At 42.2% G+C, this 18,300-nt stretch overlaps 1 protein-coding gene across 1 annotated transcript; it reads left to right on the top strand.

The window, feature by feature from the left end:
* The first annotated feature begins 11,321 nt into the window (after nucleotides 1-11,321).
* On the top strand, nucleotides 11,322-12,956 carry LOC130867071 (dynactin subunit 2-like). Its single transcript, XM_057758821.1, has one exon. It carries the CDS (start codon nucleotides 11,402-11,404, stop codon nucleotides 12,608-12,610), a length of 1,209 nt encoding a protein of 402 aa, XP_057614804.1. The 5' UTR covers nucleotides 11,322-11,401; the 3' UTR covers nucleotides 12,611-12,956.
* The last annotated feature ends 5,344 nt before the right edge of the window (nucleotides 12,957-18,300 follow it).

Below are 18,300 nucleotides of genomic sequence, written 5' to 3'. Positions count from 1 at the left end.
CTTCTGACCTGAGGGTATCAGGTACACATGTGGTACACATAAAGTTAACATACATGTAGTAGGAGATGTGGGCCTCTTCCACAGCCCGGCTCATGGCTGCCTAGCTAGCTTATGCCCGAAATAACACACAAACTGTATTCTTTTAAAACACTGCTTGACCCATTTCTATTCATGTGTGTAGCACCCCAAGGAGTGCTTACCAGGAAGATTCTAGCCTACGTCCATCCTGGGTTGGAGCTTCATTGTGTCTGCCAGAGAGAGGGGAGCATGGCATCTGTCTCTCAGAGGAGCTGCCCTGCATCTGAGCTCACTTCCTCTTCTCCCAGCATTCTGTTCTGTTTACTCCACCCACCTATGTTCTAACCTATGAGGGCCAAGTAGTTTTTTTATTTTTAACCAATGACCTTCCTCCATCATTTCCCCTTTTTCTGTTTAACAAAAAAAGAAGGCTTTAACTTTAACATAGCAAAATTACATATAACAAAAGTTATCAAGTAAAAATTACAATATTTACATCTATTTTATCTTTATCATAACTAAGGAAAACTATAACTATCTATATATTCTTTAACTCCATCATAGACTCCAGAAGGATATAATATTACCTAAGCAAACAAAAAATAAGCAACTTTCAAACTCTAGAAATGACAGAGACATCTCGCTTCCTGGACAGTCACCCAAAGTTTCTCTGTACCGTTGGGGCATCCATCTTCGGCCTACAGGCCCATAGTTTCCAGCAGACATTTCCATGAAGCAGGAAATTTCAAAGGCAGTTCAGTCACTATCTGCTGTGTCCTGCAGAATGTCTCGCAGACTCTTTCATGATTCAGGAACCCCGAAAGATCATCTCACCTTTAGGCAAGTTCAGCAGTCCTCTCTCTCTGCAGGTTCTCTGTGTCCAGTTTATACAATAGTCCAAGAGAGTTTCTTGCCCAAATGGCTATCAAACTCCATAAGGTGCCTCTTCAATGCCCATCTTCTTTCTTCTTGAAGTAGATTGGTGCTGCCAGGAGCAGACGTGTCTCATTGTCATGAAAACCCTAAGTTATTAAACACTTAAAATGTCATATTTTATAATCTTTGAAATATATGAAGAATGCCTATCTAAAATATATCTATGTACATCTAGAAAATATAACTAACATGACTACAAACTTGACTATTATTAATGATTATCCATTAACAACCTACATACATTACAATTTTAAATGAACTACACAATCACAATACCTTAATCAAGATCAGAAATACATATACATATAACAAAATTGACCTTAAATCTAAATCACTAAAGCAAAATCCATATCAATGCAAATTATTCATACCTATACCATAGCCCCCTTTAAATGTAAAAGAACATTTATAAACAATATTTGGGAATATGGACGTAGTTATTTCTCTCCAAACTGCTTCCTGCTGAATGGGGGCGCTGTTATTCGGGTCTTTTATGGGATAACCTGTCTGCTAGGTTCATCTCAGTCGGCAGTTGAGCAAAGTAATTTTTGAGGGTGTTCACAGCAACCTTTCAGGAGGGCGTGGTCTATCATACCATATTGGGATAAAAGCAATCCACAGGGTCTCATCCTCTGTGAAAACAAAAGAAGAAACTCTTTTCCAAAGTATCATATCCTTAGATCCAAATTCTGAAGTCAAGGTATTTTGAAAATATCTATCTTGGATTAGTTCAGCAGTATTTATAAACAAATATCTTTTAGCATCTGTGCTTCTTCCTCAGCATTCAAACAATTCAAAGAGAGCATAATAGCATACAGTATCAAGATTCTCTGTGTATTTTCCATCTTTGTGCAACTTTATTTTAACTCTATTTTGTTTACTTTTACTTTTATTTTATATTTTCTGTATATCTTCGTCCTGGAATAACTCTTTAGACCAGGCTGTCCTTGAACTCACAGAGATCTGTCTGTCTCTGCCTCCCAGGCAGTGGGATTAAAGGCGTGTGCTACCACACCTTGAAGTCTCAGAGGTCAATCTCCCTCTGCCTCCCAAGTGTTGGGATTAAAGGTGTGTACTACCGGGCTGGAGAGATGGCTCAGAGGTTAAGAGAATTGCCTGCTCTTCCAAAGGTCCTGAGTTCAATTCCCAGCAACCACATGGTGGCTCACAACATCTGTAATGGGGTCTAGTGCCCTCTTCTGGCCTGCATGTATTACACACAGACAGAATATTGTATACATAATAAATAAATATTTAAAAAAAAAAAGGTGTGTACTACCACACCCAACTACTTCCTTATTTTTGTTTTTTTTACTTTTAAGAACTTTATCTTTCAGCCTGCATATATTTTAAACACACTGTAAATTCATTTAAAGTTTTTTGTCTTTGAATCTCTCTTTACTGTATCTCTCTCTTTTTCTGACCACACGAGCCTTTAAATTACTGAGCAATATGGGTAGGATTAAAACCGTGGCTTTGCAGCTAAATCCAGCCCATTCCTTAGCTTTCCAGCCTCATGGCAGAGGTACCGGCTGTAGCCATGTTTACCACCACAACTCTGTGGCGTTTCAAGGTCCTTGCCAGCAAACAAGCTACAACACTCAAATGCTCTCTCTGTAGCTGACCTCCTGCCTCAGAGTCAGAGTTTGCCCTGGCAGGACGGACCAGAATGCCAGAGTTTAAAACAGCACAACTTTTTTCCTGCTACATCTGAAAACAAACAAGCATTCAGTCAGCTTTTATCAATACCATTTAAGTGTTTTGTGGCAGGACCTCTTAAGAGCTGCAGGATTTTGCCCCTAAAGCTGAGTCAGGAAGCCTCTCTTAGATGAGAGCACTTGCTTGCATCTAGCAAGCAGAGCAGACCCAAGAAATTGCTGCTACGAAGAAAACATGCTTTACTCTATTCTTTCCCAAGCTTTCTCAGGCTTTCTGTAGATTCAGTGCCCCATGTCTGGGCGCCACATACACATAATTAAAAAAAAAATGGCTGGGCAATGATGGCACACACCTTTATTCCCAGCACTCGGGAGGCGGATCTCTGTGAATTCAAGGCCAACCTAGTCTACAAAGAGAGTTCCAGGATGGCCAGGACTACACAGGGAAACCCTATCTCAGAAGGAAAAAAAACAAACCAACAAACCAAATTTAAAAAGAAAAAAAGAAGAGACAAAGACAGAGGACAGAAGGGAAATTCAAATTTTTAGAGGCAAGATTTTGAGTTTGAGGTGAGCTTGGGCTATGGCCCCTGGAGACTAGGGCCAGGGGATCTTCAATTCTAAACCATCCTGAGATACAAATATAGTTTTTAAAAAGGGGGAAAAAAGATGCAGAGAAAAGACAGTAAGAAGATGGAGGTAGAGAATATAGACTGATGTAGACATAAACCCAGGTATGCTGTCAGCCACAGAAGCTGGAAAAAACAGATTCTTCCTGAGTCCTTTGGCAAGCACACATTTATTGGCTCTTAGATTACATTTGGAGCTGTGAGAGAGAAAAAAATATTATTTGGTGCTGGACAATAGTCTATATTCTGTCAATTACGTTTTAAATAAACACTGATTGGCCAGTAGTCAGGTAGGAAGTAGAGGTGGGTCAAGGAGAACAGAAGAATTCTGGGAAGGAGGAAACCCGTTCCTCCCCAGTCCTGTCCCAACCACAGAAGAAGGAAGATGTGATTGCCCCACTGAAAAAGGTACTGAGCCATGTGGAAGTGGTAACTGAGCTACGTAACAATATGCCTACCTACAGCAGCCCAAACAAAATAAACCAGAACAACCTACACGCAGTATTTTAAGGGTCAATATGTGCCAATCCTGCAGTCTCAGCTACTTGTGAAGTCAAAGCAGAAGGTTTGTAAGTTCAAGGCTTTCCTTGAGTACACAGTAGTTTAAGGCCAATCTTAATAATTTAAGAGGACTGTTTTTCATGTAAGATGCCTTGGATTCAAACCCCAGCAATTCCTCACCCTCTCCTCACCACATAGTTATGTTTTGTATTGACAAATAATTACATTAAAGTAAGAAACAGGAAGAAAGCTGGGTGGTGGTGGCACATGCCTTTAATCCAGCACTCAGGAGGCAGAGGCAGGTGGATCTCTGTGAGTTTGAGGGCAGCCTGGTCTACAAGAGTTAGTTCCGGGATAGGCACCAAAGCTACAGAGAAACTTTGTCTCAAAAAACCAAAAAAAAGAAAAGAAAAAGAAACAGGAAGAAAAGGAATCTTATCTGTAACACATATACTAGTTCCAATACATTTCCTTCTTTCTTTCAGTTCTTTTCATTTTTGAGACAAGTCTCACTTTATAGCCCTGTCTAGTCTGGGATTTACTATACAGACCAGGCTGGCTATGAACGCACATAGGTCTGCCTGCTTCTGCCTCCTGAGTGCTGAGATTAATGCGGTACACATGGTTAAATTTGCATTTTTCAGTTGGCCACCACATGAGGGATTTTACACAGGAAAAAATAAGGAATTAAATCTGGTTTAAAAAAAATCAACCTCACAAATTTCCTAGAAAGCAAAAGACAAGTTCTATAAAAGAACACCTTTTAGTGAAGAATATAAAAGCACCCTCTTTATATATTGTTTATAGTAATATATAGTACCTTATTATGTATAATCCCATCTTCAGTTTCTTCTCCCCAAGGCTGCCCATCATCAAATAATGGTGCACTTTCTTTCATGGCACTATGAATCTAATTAGTTCACAAACAACACATTAGATTGGTGGACTTGATAGTTTGTAAAATTCATTTTTTTAAGAGCTACCTGGTGTGGGTGCTGGGACTCTGATTCTCTGGAACGTAGGAAGTTCTCTTAACCAAGTCATCTCTCAAGCCCCTTGCTGACATTGTTTTGAGACAGGGTCTTCACCTAAAGCTATAGAATGGAGCTCCCACCAGGTGAAGGTGGTATTCTCTAACAAAATACTATTTCTGAGCGTTGTTCAGGGCACAGGAGATCCAAGCCAGGCCCAACCAAAAATTATTTTGGAGCTCATGCAACCTTGTTATGTAGTCTCTAAAAGAGATGGGGCCATGGTCAAATTGCTGCTATGCAGACAAACTGTGTGCCAAGTGAGCAAAGAGGCACAGTGAAGAATGAGAGAAACTATCAAGCCACTTATAAAATATTATAAAGCAATTTGGGATCAGAGCAAAATAACAAATAATGATCAGAGGCCATCAATCAATATATTATATATGGAGGTGAAGAAAAGGATTATATTTTCAGTATTGGAGGGAGGGCTAAAATTGTTAAGAGTATTTGTTGCTTTTCCTGAGGACTCAGGTTCGTTCCCAGCACCCATGTTGACAGCTCACAAACGCCTGTGACATTGTTTCTAGTGGACCAAATGCTCTCTTCTGGCCTCGCACAGAGATTCACACACATAAATAAGTCAAAACAATATTTTAAGGAATATTTTCAACTGTTCCTACAACCATTATGTCAGGATCTTATACTTGCTTAGACAAGTTCCCTATACTCTGTTCCATCACCAGCCAGGAGTAACTTCTTTGGAGGGCGCGGGGGGGCTGAATTAACAGTCTTATGTATGCTAGACCAGCAAACTATCACTGAGCTATTCTTAAGTTTTCTTTTCCTTTTTATCTTGAGACAGGATCTGAGTTGCACAGGCTGGTCTAAACTTCTCTTTGTAGAGCACATGTAAGGAAGGGAATCTGTGATTCTTCTGCCTTAGCTTCCTAATTAGATGAGATTACAGGCCGGAATCACTAAGCCTGGCTTCAAAAGCCATTTTTGAGATAATAGCAGATCCACTTCTGTAGGAAAAACACTACCCTTGATCTGAATATATCATGACTAAATAACAAAAATACCTTTCTTTGTAAACAGTGGTAGTAATAGAAAATAATTTAGAATGGGGTAGATAGTTCATTAAGAGTAGTGAGACAAGAAAGTCTTGAAATATCACTACAAGTCTCAACATTAATAACTTAAAAATATAGTTAAGAAAACATCAAAACAAATGGAACTTAAAAATATGGTACTTGGTATTAAGAAAGCTATATCTGACTGAAGAAACACAGATGAATAAATGAGAAAATTAATACTTCCCCAAACAATAATGTTAAATATTGTCAAGATGGGAATTTTTCCCTAATGTTTATGAATGCAATTTGAAACCAGTGGGGGAGTAAACAAAACACAGAATTTTAAATAATATCGATAGACTGGGAAAATGTTCTGTGGATGAAATGCTTACTATACAAGCATGAGGACTTGAGTTTGGAGGCCCAATAACTGCAGTGCTATTTTGTTTATGTTTTAACAAAGAAAGCTTGCCCGAAGATCAGAGCGCAGAGTAAACCACTAGAAGGCATGGAGTGGTGGCACACACCTTTAATCCCAGGACTCCGGAGACAGAGACACAGGGATCTGTTAGTTCAAGACCACCCTGGGTTACACGAGACTGAATGTCTAAAGGAGAAACAGAGCTCCCGCAAAGGTGATCCCACACCTTTAATCCCAGCACTAGACAGGTGGAGAAGGATGGATAGGGCTGGATGGAGAGAGGAATATAAGAGGGGAGGAGACAAGAGCTCAGAGCATTCTGAGGACCGTCCCTTCAGGCTGAGGAGAGAGCCCGAGGAGAGGATTGCCCCTTCGGTCTAAGCATAGGTAGAGGTTAAAGGTCTCTCTAGTGCCTGGCCACTCTGCTTCCCCGACTGCTCAGCTTACCCTGATAGCTGACTCCAGGTTTTTATTTGAATTCCTGCTAAGGTAACTATGTAAAAGCTGAATGTGGAGATGAGTGTTTGCAGTTCCAGTGCTAGGAAGTGGAGACAAGTTTTTGTAAATTGATAAGAAAAAAGGAAAAAAGGGCTAGCGAGATGGAGGTTTGGGCAACCTGGGCTTGATTGCACATATATGTTGTAGCATGCATACGTGTGCACGTGCACACAATAATACACAGTAATAATAATGATGATGCAAAAGAAATAAAGGAAATGATAGGCAATTACTCTTTCTTTCAATAAAGATTTATTTGCTATGTCTGCATGTCAGAAAAGGGCATCCGATTTCATTATAAATGGTTGTGAGCCACCTTGGGGTTGCTGGGAATTGAACTCAGGACCTCTGCAAAACCAGTCAATGCTCTTAACCTCTGTGCCATCTCTCCAGCTCAGGCAATTACTCTTGTGTGAAACTTTTAAGTTCAACATATATATATGTCTTTTTGTCCTGTTGTCAGTTATTAAAAACATGAACAACAGACCTGGCTCAGTAACAAACTCCAAAAAATTATGCTATGACTTTCACATGTGTTTCATGGCATAAGCATGTCTACACATCACTCACACACACAGAAATAGCAAGTTAAAGCCTTCAAAGGCATCATGAGGACTGGGAAGTATGATTCAGCTGAAGAGTGCTTACACAGAATAAAAGAGGCTCAAACACAAACATGTGGGAACATAAACTTAGGAAACGTGAAGTCAAGTCCAAAAAACAAAAATAAACAAAAAAACCAAACAAACAAACAAAAAAAAGAACAAAAACCTGGATATAATGCCAAAGACTGGTGTTCCGAGTTTCTTGTGAGTTTGAGGTGGGAAGATTTTAAGACTACCAGTGAAATATAGTTTCTATTCCAAAATGGTGAACCAAAACAACCACTCATCATATCCCAGTCCTTCCTTTCTCAAATGCAAATCAATCTGACAGCAAAATCAAACCAAACCCAACAATAACCCTTCCCAAATCATTGGCTCAGTTTGAGACAGAAGGGATTTCATATGAAAAGGTTCAAATTAAATGCTGGATTAAAGCTGGATGCAGTGGCACATACCTGTAGTTCCGGCTATTTACCAGATTGCAGTGGGAAGATTATTTGACCCCAGAGTACAGACTAGGCAACATGGTGAGATTCGCTCTCAGAAAAACCAACCAACCAACCAAAGAAAGAAAGTTTCAAATTAATAGCAAAAGCACATAGAGAGATGTAAAACTAAGAAAACAAACAGCTTTAAAGTTTCCACAAAGGTAGAGTTTGAAACAGTAATGCCTCTCCATAGACACACAATGCTCACACATGGCTGCTTAGAGACAGGCTTTCTCTGCGAAGACCAGGCTGTCCCTGAACTCAGAGATCTGCCTGCCTCTGTCCCAAGTGCTAGGACTAAAAGGGGTGTGCTATCACATCTGGAGGCTGAGTATTTTTAATTGCTATAAGTTTCCTTGGAGGAAAATTAGTATGTAGAAAAAGCTTTAAAAATATACAGTCATGCATTGCTTAATTTGTGACACATTCTGAGGAACGACCAGGTGATTTTGTTTTGTGAACACTTCAGCACACTTACAAAAACCTAGGCGGTGTAAGAAAGTCATTCCACGTGGCCCCTTGATCTAATCAGGAAACGTGACACATGAAGCTGCTACAGATTAACATGGCACTGTTTTACAGTAAAAAATTATCTGTTTAAAAAATGTAGTCCACTCTAAAATAAGTAGGGTAAACATGTTAGGCAACATTAACTCATGTGCTATACTTTTATATGGCTGCAGCACAGGTTTATATCAGCATCACCAGAGATGAGCAGTTTTGCAATGGCTCCATCACTAAGTGACAGAAATTAGTTCATATCCGTGATATTCTTATGGGACCACCATGCCATCCATCAATGACTGAACATCAGCATGCGAAACATGACTGTACACATTTTTAGAGTAAACAGGACTTTGAAACCGATATCCAGGGCTGAAGTGTACCTCAATGGTAGAGCCACCCACGGTTCAACACCTAATATCACAAAACCAAATAAAACAATATCCAAAGAAAATGGCTTAAAAGTTATCTGTAAGTTGGGAGAATAGTCATTCTATATTTCCCTATTTTTTGTGATTAATACTAATTTCCTTTTTAAAAAAGGAAAAAAATAAAATTCACAAAGAAAAATGATGGACTCATTTTTTTTTCTAAACAGTAACACCCCAGGAAAACAATCTGTCAAGCAGAACTTCTCCTTGCTCACCGTTCTTACACTAACAGTTTGAAGAACTTCAAATCAAACATGCTTTGAAAGCAGAAGCCGGGTTTGAGACAAGTTGCAAAAGTCAGACTGGGAGAGAATAGAAAATGGTTTTGAGGAAAAACAAATCAAAAACTAAACATTTAAAGGTAAGATTTAAACTATCAAATACCTTGATGCAGTCTATCAGCCTTACCAAGGCTGCCACGATGTGAGGCCAGGTATGAGGGGCTCCCACTGCATACAGGGAGCTCTTGGACAGTGCAAAGGGATACCTGTGAGAAACAGGAAGATAAGGAGCAACCGTGTTAGCAAGCATAAAGGCTACAGTAAAGGTGTATTTTAAAGCTGCACATACACCTGCTGTGAAGATATTTGAGTCTACTCTGAAGATCTTATTCATCAATGATTTTTGTGTATTTATTCACATCCCACAGATTACTTTGCACGGTGTTTAACAGCTGAGTATAGAAGGATTCTCCTAAAAAGAACCTTTTCATTGTCCTACATTCAATGTACTTCTATTACACATCAGTGATTATCTGTCACTAAATCTACTTCCGTCCCTGTGTCTCCAAACAGCTTTCCTTCCTCAGTTTCCCCAAAGGTTGGGATCACAGGTGTGCAGCACCACATCTGATCTGTGCTTGTCTTTATTTATAATGCTTTTAAACTTCATCTCTCTGCTGGTTAGCTCTGTCAACCAGACACAAACTAGAGTCATCTGGAAAGATGGAACCTTAAAGGAATTGTCTCCTTTAGGCTGGCCCATGGGCATATCCATAGAGCACTTCCTTAACTCATGACTGTCTGGAGAGGGCTAGTCTATTGTGGGCAGTGCCAGCCGAGTAGGTAGTACTGACTGTAGGAGAAAGCAAGCTGAGCAAGCTATGGAGAACGAGTCAGTAAACAGTTTGGCTTCATAGTTCCCATCTCTGCTCCTGCTTGAGTTTCTGCCCTTACTTCCCTTGATGATTAATGTAATAAACTCTTCTCGCCATTAGTGGGGTTTTTTTTTAAGATTTATTTATTTATTCTGCATACAATGTGCTGCTGGCATGTATGCCCACACACCATAAGAGGGCGCCAGATCTAATTATATCTGGTTTCTGGGAATTGAACTCAGGACCTCTGGAAGAGCAGGCAATGCTCTTAACCTCTGAGCCATCTCTCCAGCCCCCTCTGTTAGTTTTATTCGAGTATCAGGAAATCAAAATACAGCCAATCTCATTGTTTTCATCAGACCTCACTGCTGTGGTTTTGCCACTACAATCTGTGGTAACCAGGTTGCACTTTGTGTTTTCTTGAGACCGGGACTGAGTAGCTTTGGCTAGCCTGGTATTCATCACATAGACCAGGGTAGCCTTGAATTCAGAGGATCTATTTGCCACGGCCTTTGGAGTTCTGGGATTAAAGGCCTACCACCATACCAGGCTGTACTTTATATTCCTCATGGTTTGAGCTTTATGTTCTATCACCTAAACTTCTGTTATAATGGACTGCTACAGTTTGAATGTTTATTCTGCAGAATTCATGTTGGAAACTTAGTCCCCAGAGTCAGATACTAATGATACAAAGACATGAGACTTTGGCAGGTGAGAGCCCTATGAATGAATCTATTCCAAAAAAATGGGAGTTTGAAGGCATGGCCTTGGTATAAAGGTAATCCTTTTCTGACAGACATGCTCCTCCTTGCCATATGGTACCTTCTAGCAAGTCATCACCCACCAAGACGGTCCTTCCTTATTAGATGCTGAGTACATGCTGATGCCATGCTTTGGGGCTTTTCATGCTTTATAACCATGAGTTAAGCCAGTCACGTGTGTGTGTGTGCATGTGTGTGTATATATATAAATATATGGTGTGTTTTAAGCCCATAAATCTACTGTATCAAGTAGTCTACAATATATACTACATATATATATGTATTATATATTTAAAATTTATGTATATGGATGTTTTCCTACATATATGCATAACATGTGTGTGCCTGGTGGCTATAGAGGTCAAAAGAGGAATCATTGTATATGACTGTGAGGCACCATGTGGGTGCTGGGTACCTGAGTCCTCTGGAAGAGCAGCCAGTACTCTTAACCACTGAGCCATCTCTTTAGCTCAATAACTCCTATATTTACCAATTACCAAGCATTGGTGTTTTGTTACAGGAACAAAAAAAAAAGTTGAATATGCTACAATCTATCAATTTTCCTTTCAGTATATCCTACACATACTGTTCACAGTGATTATCATAAAACTGAACCAATTCAAAGTATTCACAAAAACTTGTGTTTCTTCTGTGTTCTGATAAGATCTTAGACTAATAAAAACATTATGTACCCAAGGTCTTTAAAAATTCTTGAAATCGGATCCGGACCCAGCCTCGCCCCCACCCGGTCACCGGCCCCGGCTCCACCGAGGCCTCGGTCCCCCAGCCCCGCCTCGCCGCCGCCATGGCGGACCCTAAATATGCCGACCTCCCCGGCATTGCCAGGAACGAGCCAGATGTTTATGAAACCAGCGACCTACCTGAGGATGATCAAGCAGAGTTTGATGCGGAGGAGCTAACCAGCACGAGTGTGGAGCACATCATTGTCAATCCCAATGCTGCCTATGACAAGTTCAAGGACAAGAGAGTGGGGACAAAGGGCCTCGATTTCTCAGATCGCATTGGGAAAACCAAGAGGACAGGATACGAATCTGGAGACTATGAGATGCTTGGCGAGGGCCTGGGTGTGAAGGAGACACCGCAGCAGAAGTACCAGCGGCTACTGCATGAAGTCCAGGAGCTGACGACTGAAGTGGAGAAAATCAAGACGACAGTGAAGGAGTCAGCCACCGAGAAGAAACTGACCCCTGTGGTGCTGGCTAAACAGCTGGCAGCCCTGAAGCAGCAGCTGGTTGCTTCTCACCTGGAGAAGCTGCTGGGACCCGATGCTGCCATCAACCTCACTGACCCGGATGGAGCCCTGGCTAAGCGCTTACTGCTGCAGCTGGAAGCCACCAAGAACAGCAAAGGGACTTCAGGAGGAAGGACCACAGGTGGGACCCCCCCAGAGAGTGGCCTTGTCACTTATGAACTGCACTCTCGGCCTGAGCAGGACAAGTTCTCACAAGCTGCCAAAGTTGCAGAACTTGAGAAGCGTCTGACAGAGCTGGAGGCCACTGTCCGCTGTGATCAGGATGCTCAGAATCCCCTTTCTGCAGGTCTGCAGGGAGCCTGCCTTATGGAAACTGTAGAACTGTTGCAGGCCAAGGTGAGCGCCCTGGACCTTGCAGTTTTGGACCAAGTAGAGGCTCGGCTGCAGAGTGTCCTGGGAAAGGTGAATGAAATTGCCAAGCACAAAGCCTCTGTGGAGGATGCAGACACACAGAGCAAGGTGCACCAGCTTTATGAAACCGTGCAGCGCTGGAGCCCCACTGCCTCTACCCTTCCTGAGCTGGTGCAGAGACTAGTCACCATCAAGCAGCTACACGAGCAAGATATGCAGTTTGGCCAGCTCCTGACACACTTGGATACTACCCAGCAGATGATTGCCGCCTCCCTTAAGGACAATGCCACTCTCCTGACCCAGGTACAGACAACTATGTGTGAGAACTTGGCCACGGTCGAGGGGAATTTTGCCAGCATCGATGAGAGGATGAAGAAGCTGGGGAAGTGAGCACGTTGAGAGCCGAGAACAGGGGTAACCCTTGCCCGAGCTCTGAGAAGCTTCCATGGGGCTTCCCCTTCGTCCTAACTCACAGCCCCATTCCACTTGACAAAGGGCAAGGGTTCTTGCATGTGGGGTACAGACCCCTCCCCTCATGAATAGAGTGGTAGCTGGGGCTGTCAGATGGGAGTCTGTCCTCAGGCCCAGGGGATGAGGACGTGGGCCCAGCCACATGCCAGCTCATGTCCATAACTGCTTTGCCTGGTGTGGGGAGGACTGGATCCTGTCCTCTTAACAGCTTCTGTGGCTGACTAGAATACTGTACAACTGTTTCTGACCATTAAATGCTGTTGTACCGTGGAAAAAAAAAAAAATTCTTGAAATCTCTTCAAATTTCCTGTCAGGAACTTTATATGATGGGAACAGGAAACCATAAAGAAATGCAATGATCTTAAGGAAATCTTTCGTTGATGGGATGAAGAAACTATGGATACACGATCACAGAACCATATTCTGTAAGAAACTACAATCATTTTTATGAGGCATTAAAAGATTTGGATTAGAAAAAATGTTGGGAGCAAAAACACTCAAATCAGACAATTTAATACCTTATAGAGCTGGAATACATTGCTGAATGAATGCTTTATCATGAACTGGACTTGGGTCCTTTATTTTTTCAGAACTGGAAAATATACCAAGTTGACTATTCCTGGATGAATGCCCATTGGTCCTAGAAGAATATTTTAAGAAGGCAATCAAAAAAAAAAAATTCCTTCTGTGTTCAAGTCTGCATTATTTCAAGGCTATCCCCCCCCCTCTCTCACACACACACACACACTGTAACAACAGCATCAAACATTAGCCTTTAAGTTTTAAATAAGTAAACACAACGTATTCCTTAAAGCAGGAGAGCGTACCATGAGGTTACAGCAGTTTTCGGCATAAAATGTACTCCTGGAACAGGGATACATCTCAGTGTTTTGTTCAGCTTGTGAAGTGCTCTGTGCCCAATCCTCAGCACCACAAATAACAAACCGAATGTCCTTGTGCTTGACATTATCAACACACACATTATCCTTAAAGATGTGTTTTTGGGTGGGAGACAGGGATTTTCTGTATAGCTCTGGTTGTCTTAGAACTTGTCTGTAGATCAGGCTGGCTTCAAACCCAGAGATTAGACTGCCTCTGCCTAATTAAAGGTGTGCACCACTACTCAACCTATCTCCATTCTTATACACAAGGGATTCAAAGTACAAAAGGTGAGGTCATACCCCAGGTCATACAAATAGCAGACTGCTTCCTGTCAATCTGTATCAAACTTCCCCACCTCCAATCCAGACAACTGCTGATCTATTCTAGAAATGTTCTCCAAGGTGTATATATCTAGGTATCACTACATCAAAACTAAGATGCTGTTTGTTCTTCTCATGCTCATCCTTTCATGCATACATTGCTTCCTAGAGACTGGCTGCTAGGACAGTCTGAATGCAGTAGCAGACATAGATTCTAACTGTCTTTCATTAGTCAGATATTAAAGGGATTTGACGTTAAAAGGGGGAGACCATGTTTTGCTGCCCAATGAAATTGTTTTGCATTGGAAATGTTTTAATTTTATTACATTTATTTATTTGTGTGTGTCAGAGAGCAAGAGAGAGAGAGAGAGAGAAAGCAGCAGGTTCTCTTCTACCACGTGGGTCTGGGGATTGAAAGCAGGTGTTTGGCCTTGGTGATAAGTGCCTTTACCTGCTGAGCCATCTTGCTCACCCAGAATTTTTTTTTTTTAATTCAAAGCCTTGTAGGCAGTGGCGGCATACACCTTTAACCCGACCACTTGGGAGGCACAGGACAGGTAGATCTCAATGTTTGATGCTAGCATGGTCTACAGAGTGAGTTCTAGGAAAGCTAGGGCTATGTAGAGAAATCCTGTCTCCAAAAACCAAACCAAAACAAATAAGCAAATAAACAAATAAAACCATTTTATTTTTGAAACCACATAATGAGATTGTTATTTTAAATTGAGTTTATATTGATATTTTCTTAGTTTAATTTCTAATATAATTAATACTGACAGACTTAGTAAAACCAAAGCTCTTTGAAGTCATTCTTAACCTTCAGAGAGTAAAGACTCCAATGTTGAACTAGAGATGGCTCCACTTTCCCCATCTGATTCTACAGTCTCTGAGAACTAGGTACAGAACATGACAGTATGCAGGTGAGGCCCATTGTTGGAGGCACTTACGTTTGAGGAGTATAAAGTTCTCGTTTATCGAGGTCCTGGGATCTCAATTCCTGTATGGAGAGGCGGCCAGTACCACCGGTGGAAACGGAACTGCGCTTCATGCTCAGAACCTAATTCATGATTTCAATATCAAAAAAATGTTCCAGATGCAAGTGGTTCATTAAGCAACAATTATCACTTTTATTCTGAAGTAGAAGAGTAACTAAGTCTGTTCCTTTACGATAGCATTTTCCCTGTGTGCTGTATTTGTTTCATGTATACTTAAGTCCTCTCTACAGGTAACACCTACGCAACTTCAAGTATTCAGTACACTCAAACAAGGCAATGCAAAAACGAACATATATGATTCCCGCATCACAAGGCAATCCATGATTGCCAAATTTCTACACGTTATCCCTGAGTACATCACTGCTATCTCTTATGTCTATTTCTATGGCAGCTCACAGGCTGCTTGACAAGAAATCTCAGGCCCCTTAACTCTCCTCAAAATGTTTCCTTTGGTTTTAAAAACAGGAGTCATTCTGTTTTCCTAATGTCTACTTTTCTTGATTTATATTTAACCCCATAGTTTAATGCCCACTATTGTCTTTCTGGTTCTCATCTCCCTTTCAGTAAAGATAAGCAATCCGGTCCATAACATAATGTAGAGTCTGCTTCCATTCTCAAAACACTTTAGTATCATGAGCATGCCTATGTCGGACCCTGTCTTCGTCTCTGCAGCGCTAGATGCTAGCCACTCAGCCTTTTCAGGTCCTGCCCTGGCTTCCTTCGAGGGTGAGACGCTGTTGTAATAATAATAATAATAATAATAATAATAATAATAATAATAATATAAGCAGCGAAGAGAAGTCACGCCATGCGATAAGGCTCACATAGAAGGTTTATTCGAAGACAAGAGAGAAGGGGCAGAGGAGGCAAAGAGGGGGGCAGACCAATCCCTGGGGTCAAGACTGCAGGAGAGTGAGGGAGGCAAGGCTGGGAGAAGGGTGGTGGTAGTGAGTAGGCCCACCTGTTACAAGGAACCATAGCAAATGTGCCCAGAAGTGGCTACAGGTGAAGTGCTCTTAGTGGCTACAGGTGAGGAGGTATCCTGTCAGGACCCTAAGGTCAGGCAGGCCAATTCAGATGCCCAAATACTAATACCAAATACTAACACCCACTTTATTGTTTGTTTGAGCTGGGGATTTTAGCACGATAGGCTGTGCACTGAGTCACATCCCTCCTTGTTCAGCTGCTTACATTCCACTTAGATTTTATTCTCAAGACTTCAGTTTCCCAGACTTTTTCTCCTTACACGGCTTTTCCAATGCTGCATTACCATGCGAACACAGCGTTTTAACCTGTCCCTCCCTGGCAGGTCAGGTTTCCCCACACACACCCCACCACCCTGCCCCACACCTCGGTCAGCAATCAGTATCCTCTTTTCCCTCTACAGGCGCTGTGGGCACAACCTTACTGTTCCCTGAATGCAGAGCCTGGCAGATGCCGCCCCGGGTCTCTGATGCCACAGAGCAGGAACAGAGTTAACCCCCTGTCAGCAGTTACCTTTCTCTCGGGTTCTTGGCGAGACCCAGCGCCCAACTTCCAGAAAACAGCACAACTGCGTACAAAAACACCCGAGAACGCCAACCAAGACACATTTTGATTTTAAAATCTCCGCCTGCGTGTCGTCAGAACGCCTGCGGCGAGTACGCTTATGCGTTTCTTCTGCACCAGTCGCATTGGCCGGAAGTGTGCGAGTTGGTCTCTCGGCGGCGTGCTGGGATCCCTTTCTTTTGGTAGCCGGTGTCTTCGTCCGGAGAGGAGTCTGGCTCTATGTTCACAACTGGCACCTAGGACGATAGCGACGTCTGAATGGAGCGGCCCTATCTCTCCTGGAGTCTCATTCCGTACAGCAACATGGCTGCGCCTATGGACTAGGGAAGCGAGGGTTTTCTTTGACTCTGTAAGGATGCCTGTCAGGACCAGGTTTAGATGAGTGCTGTTTCCAAGGGGAGAGTCTGGGAGGCAGCGTGCAGCGCTAGAATCCAGTTCGTGAGCTTCGGGCAAGGGGCTGGAGGTAGAGAAAACACACGCAGAGACAGACATATACACGGACCTCCAATCCCTGGTACAAAGCCCTTCTTTAATAGCACCATGGAGGCTTAAATACCCTGCAGTCAATGGCCAACAGGTGAAAATCCCATCCTCTGATCCTCAAGGCAAAGCACAGCTTTTAGTAACTTCAATTAGAAGGTTCTAGCAGGGAAGAGCAGCTGAAGGCCAGGACTCAATTAGTACCAAGAGCAGCGTGTCCCTTTCTGACGGTAGAAGATGCTGTTGAAAGTGGTGGAGCTCTACTGACCCTCTGGTAGATCAGGAAGCGTCAGAAGGATAAGTAGCTGTAGGGTGCTCCGAGTGCTGTGGATTCTCCTCTCCCAGAGTGGAACTACAAGCAGGCATTGCCATTTCCCAGACAGTGGTGGGAAGGCCTAGGGCGAAAGCTTAGATTTCTGAATCTTGGAGCTGTTGTGCCTCTAGCTAGAATTGCAGTTTTGTCCCTAGCAGCCCTTTTGAGTTTCAGTCTTTCCTAGCCATCACTGTGTCTCCTCAGCTCACGTCCGGGCGGAGGGGGAAACCAAAATCACAGGTATCAGCTGAATCCGCATCACGAGTGTCAACAGATGTGTTACCCATTGTTATGCTTCAGATACTATCAGCAACAGTTCATGTGGATTATCTCATTTAGTTCTCCAAACTAATGACACAAGGACATAAAAATGACTTTGGTTGGGCATTGTAGCGAACGCCTTTAATTCCAGCACTCGGGAGGCAGAGGCAGGGGGAATCTCTGATTTCCGGGCCAGCCTGGTTTACATAGTGAGTTCTGGGACAGCCAGAGCAACATAGTAAGACACCAACTCAAAAGAACCCAGCCAAACACAAAGATAACTTTTGAAGCTCAGTGAAATCAAGTAACTTAACCTCAAGTGGTTCACGCCGGAGGCAGAGACGGGCAGATCCCTGTGCGTCTCTTGAAAACAAGGCCAGCCTGTTCTACACGCCATGTAAGACCCCGTCTTTAAAAACTGACAAGCTCAAACTAGTTCACGGTCAATTTCTTTAAAAAATTAGTTGTAAACTCTATTATTATCAGCTGTGCCATTCACTTATTTCTTCTTCAGTACCCTCTTAAAGTTTCCACTACATTATCATTAAATAAGCTATATCCAGAAATGTAAAACATATTTTAAATGAAGATAAAGTAGTTCTGATGAACCTAGTCACTGGAGTGTGGCTCAAACAGATTGTAGTTATCCACCTTTACTCCTGAAGTTCTGACCTAATAAGCTAGTTAGTTTGCTTTAGACTTAGTTGTGAAGTTCTGTCTTAGCAGACTAGTGTGCCCTTTGGATGTACTGTTCATATTGCCCTTTGTTTAGCTGGAGCAGTCTTTTAGAGGTAATTACCATTCTTTGAC

This window comes from Chionomys nivalis, chromosome 26 (genome assembly GCF_950005125.1).
Source record: "Chionomys nivalis chromosome 26, mChiNiv1.1, whole genome shotgun sequence".
NCBI classification, from domain to species: Eukaryota; Metazoa; Chordata; class Mammalia; order Rodentia; family Cricetidae; genus Chionomys; species Chionomys nivalis.
This window is presented reverse-complemented; position numbering and strand designations above follow the sequence as displayed.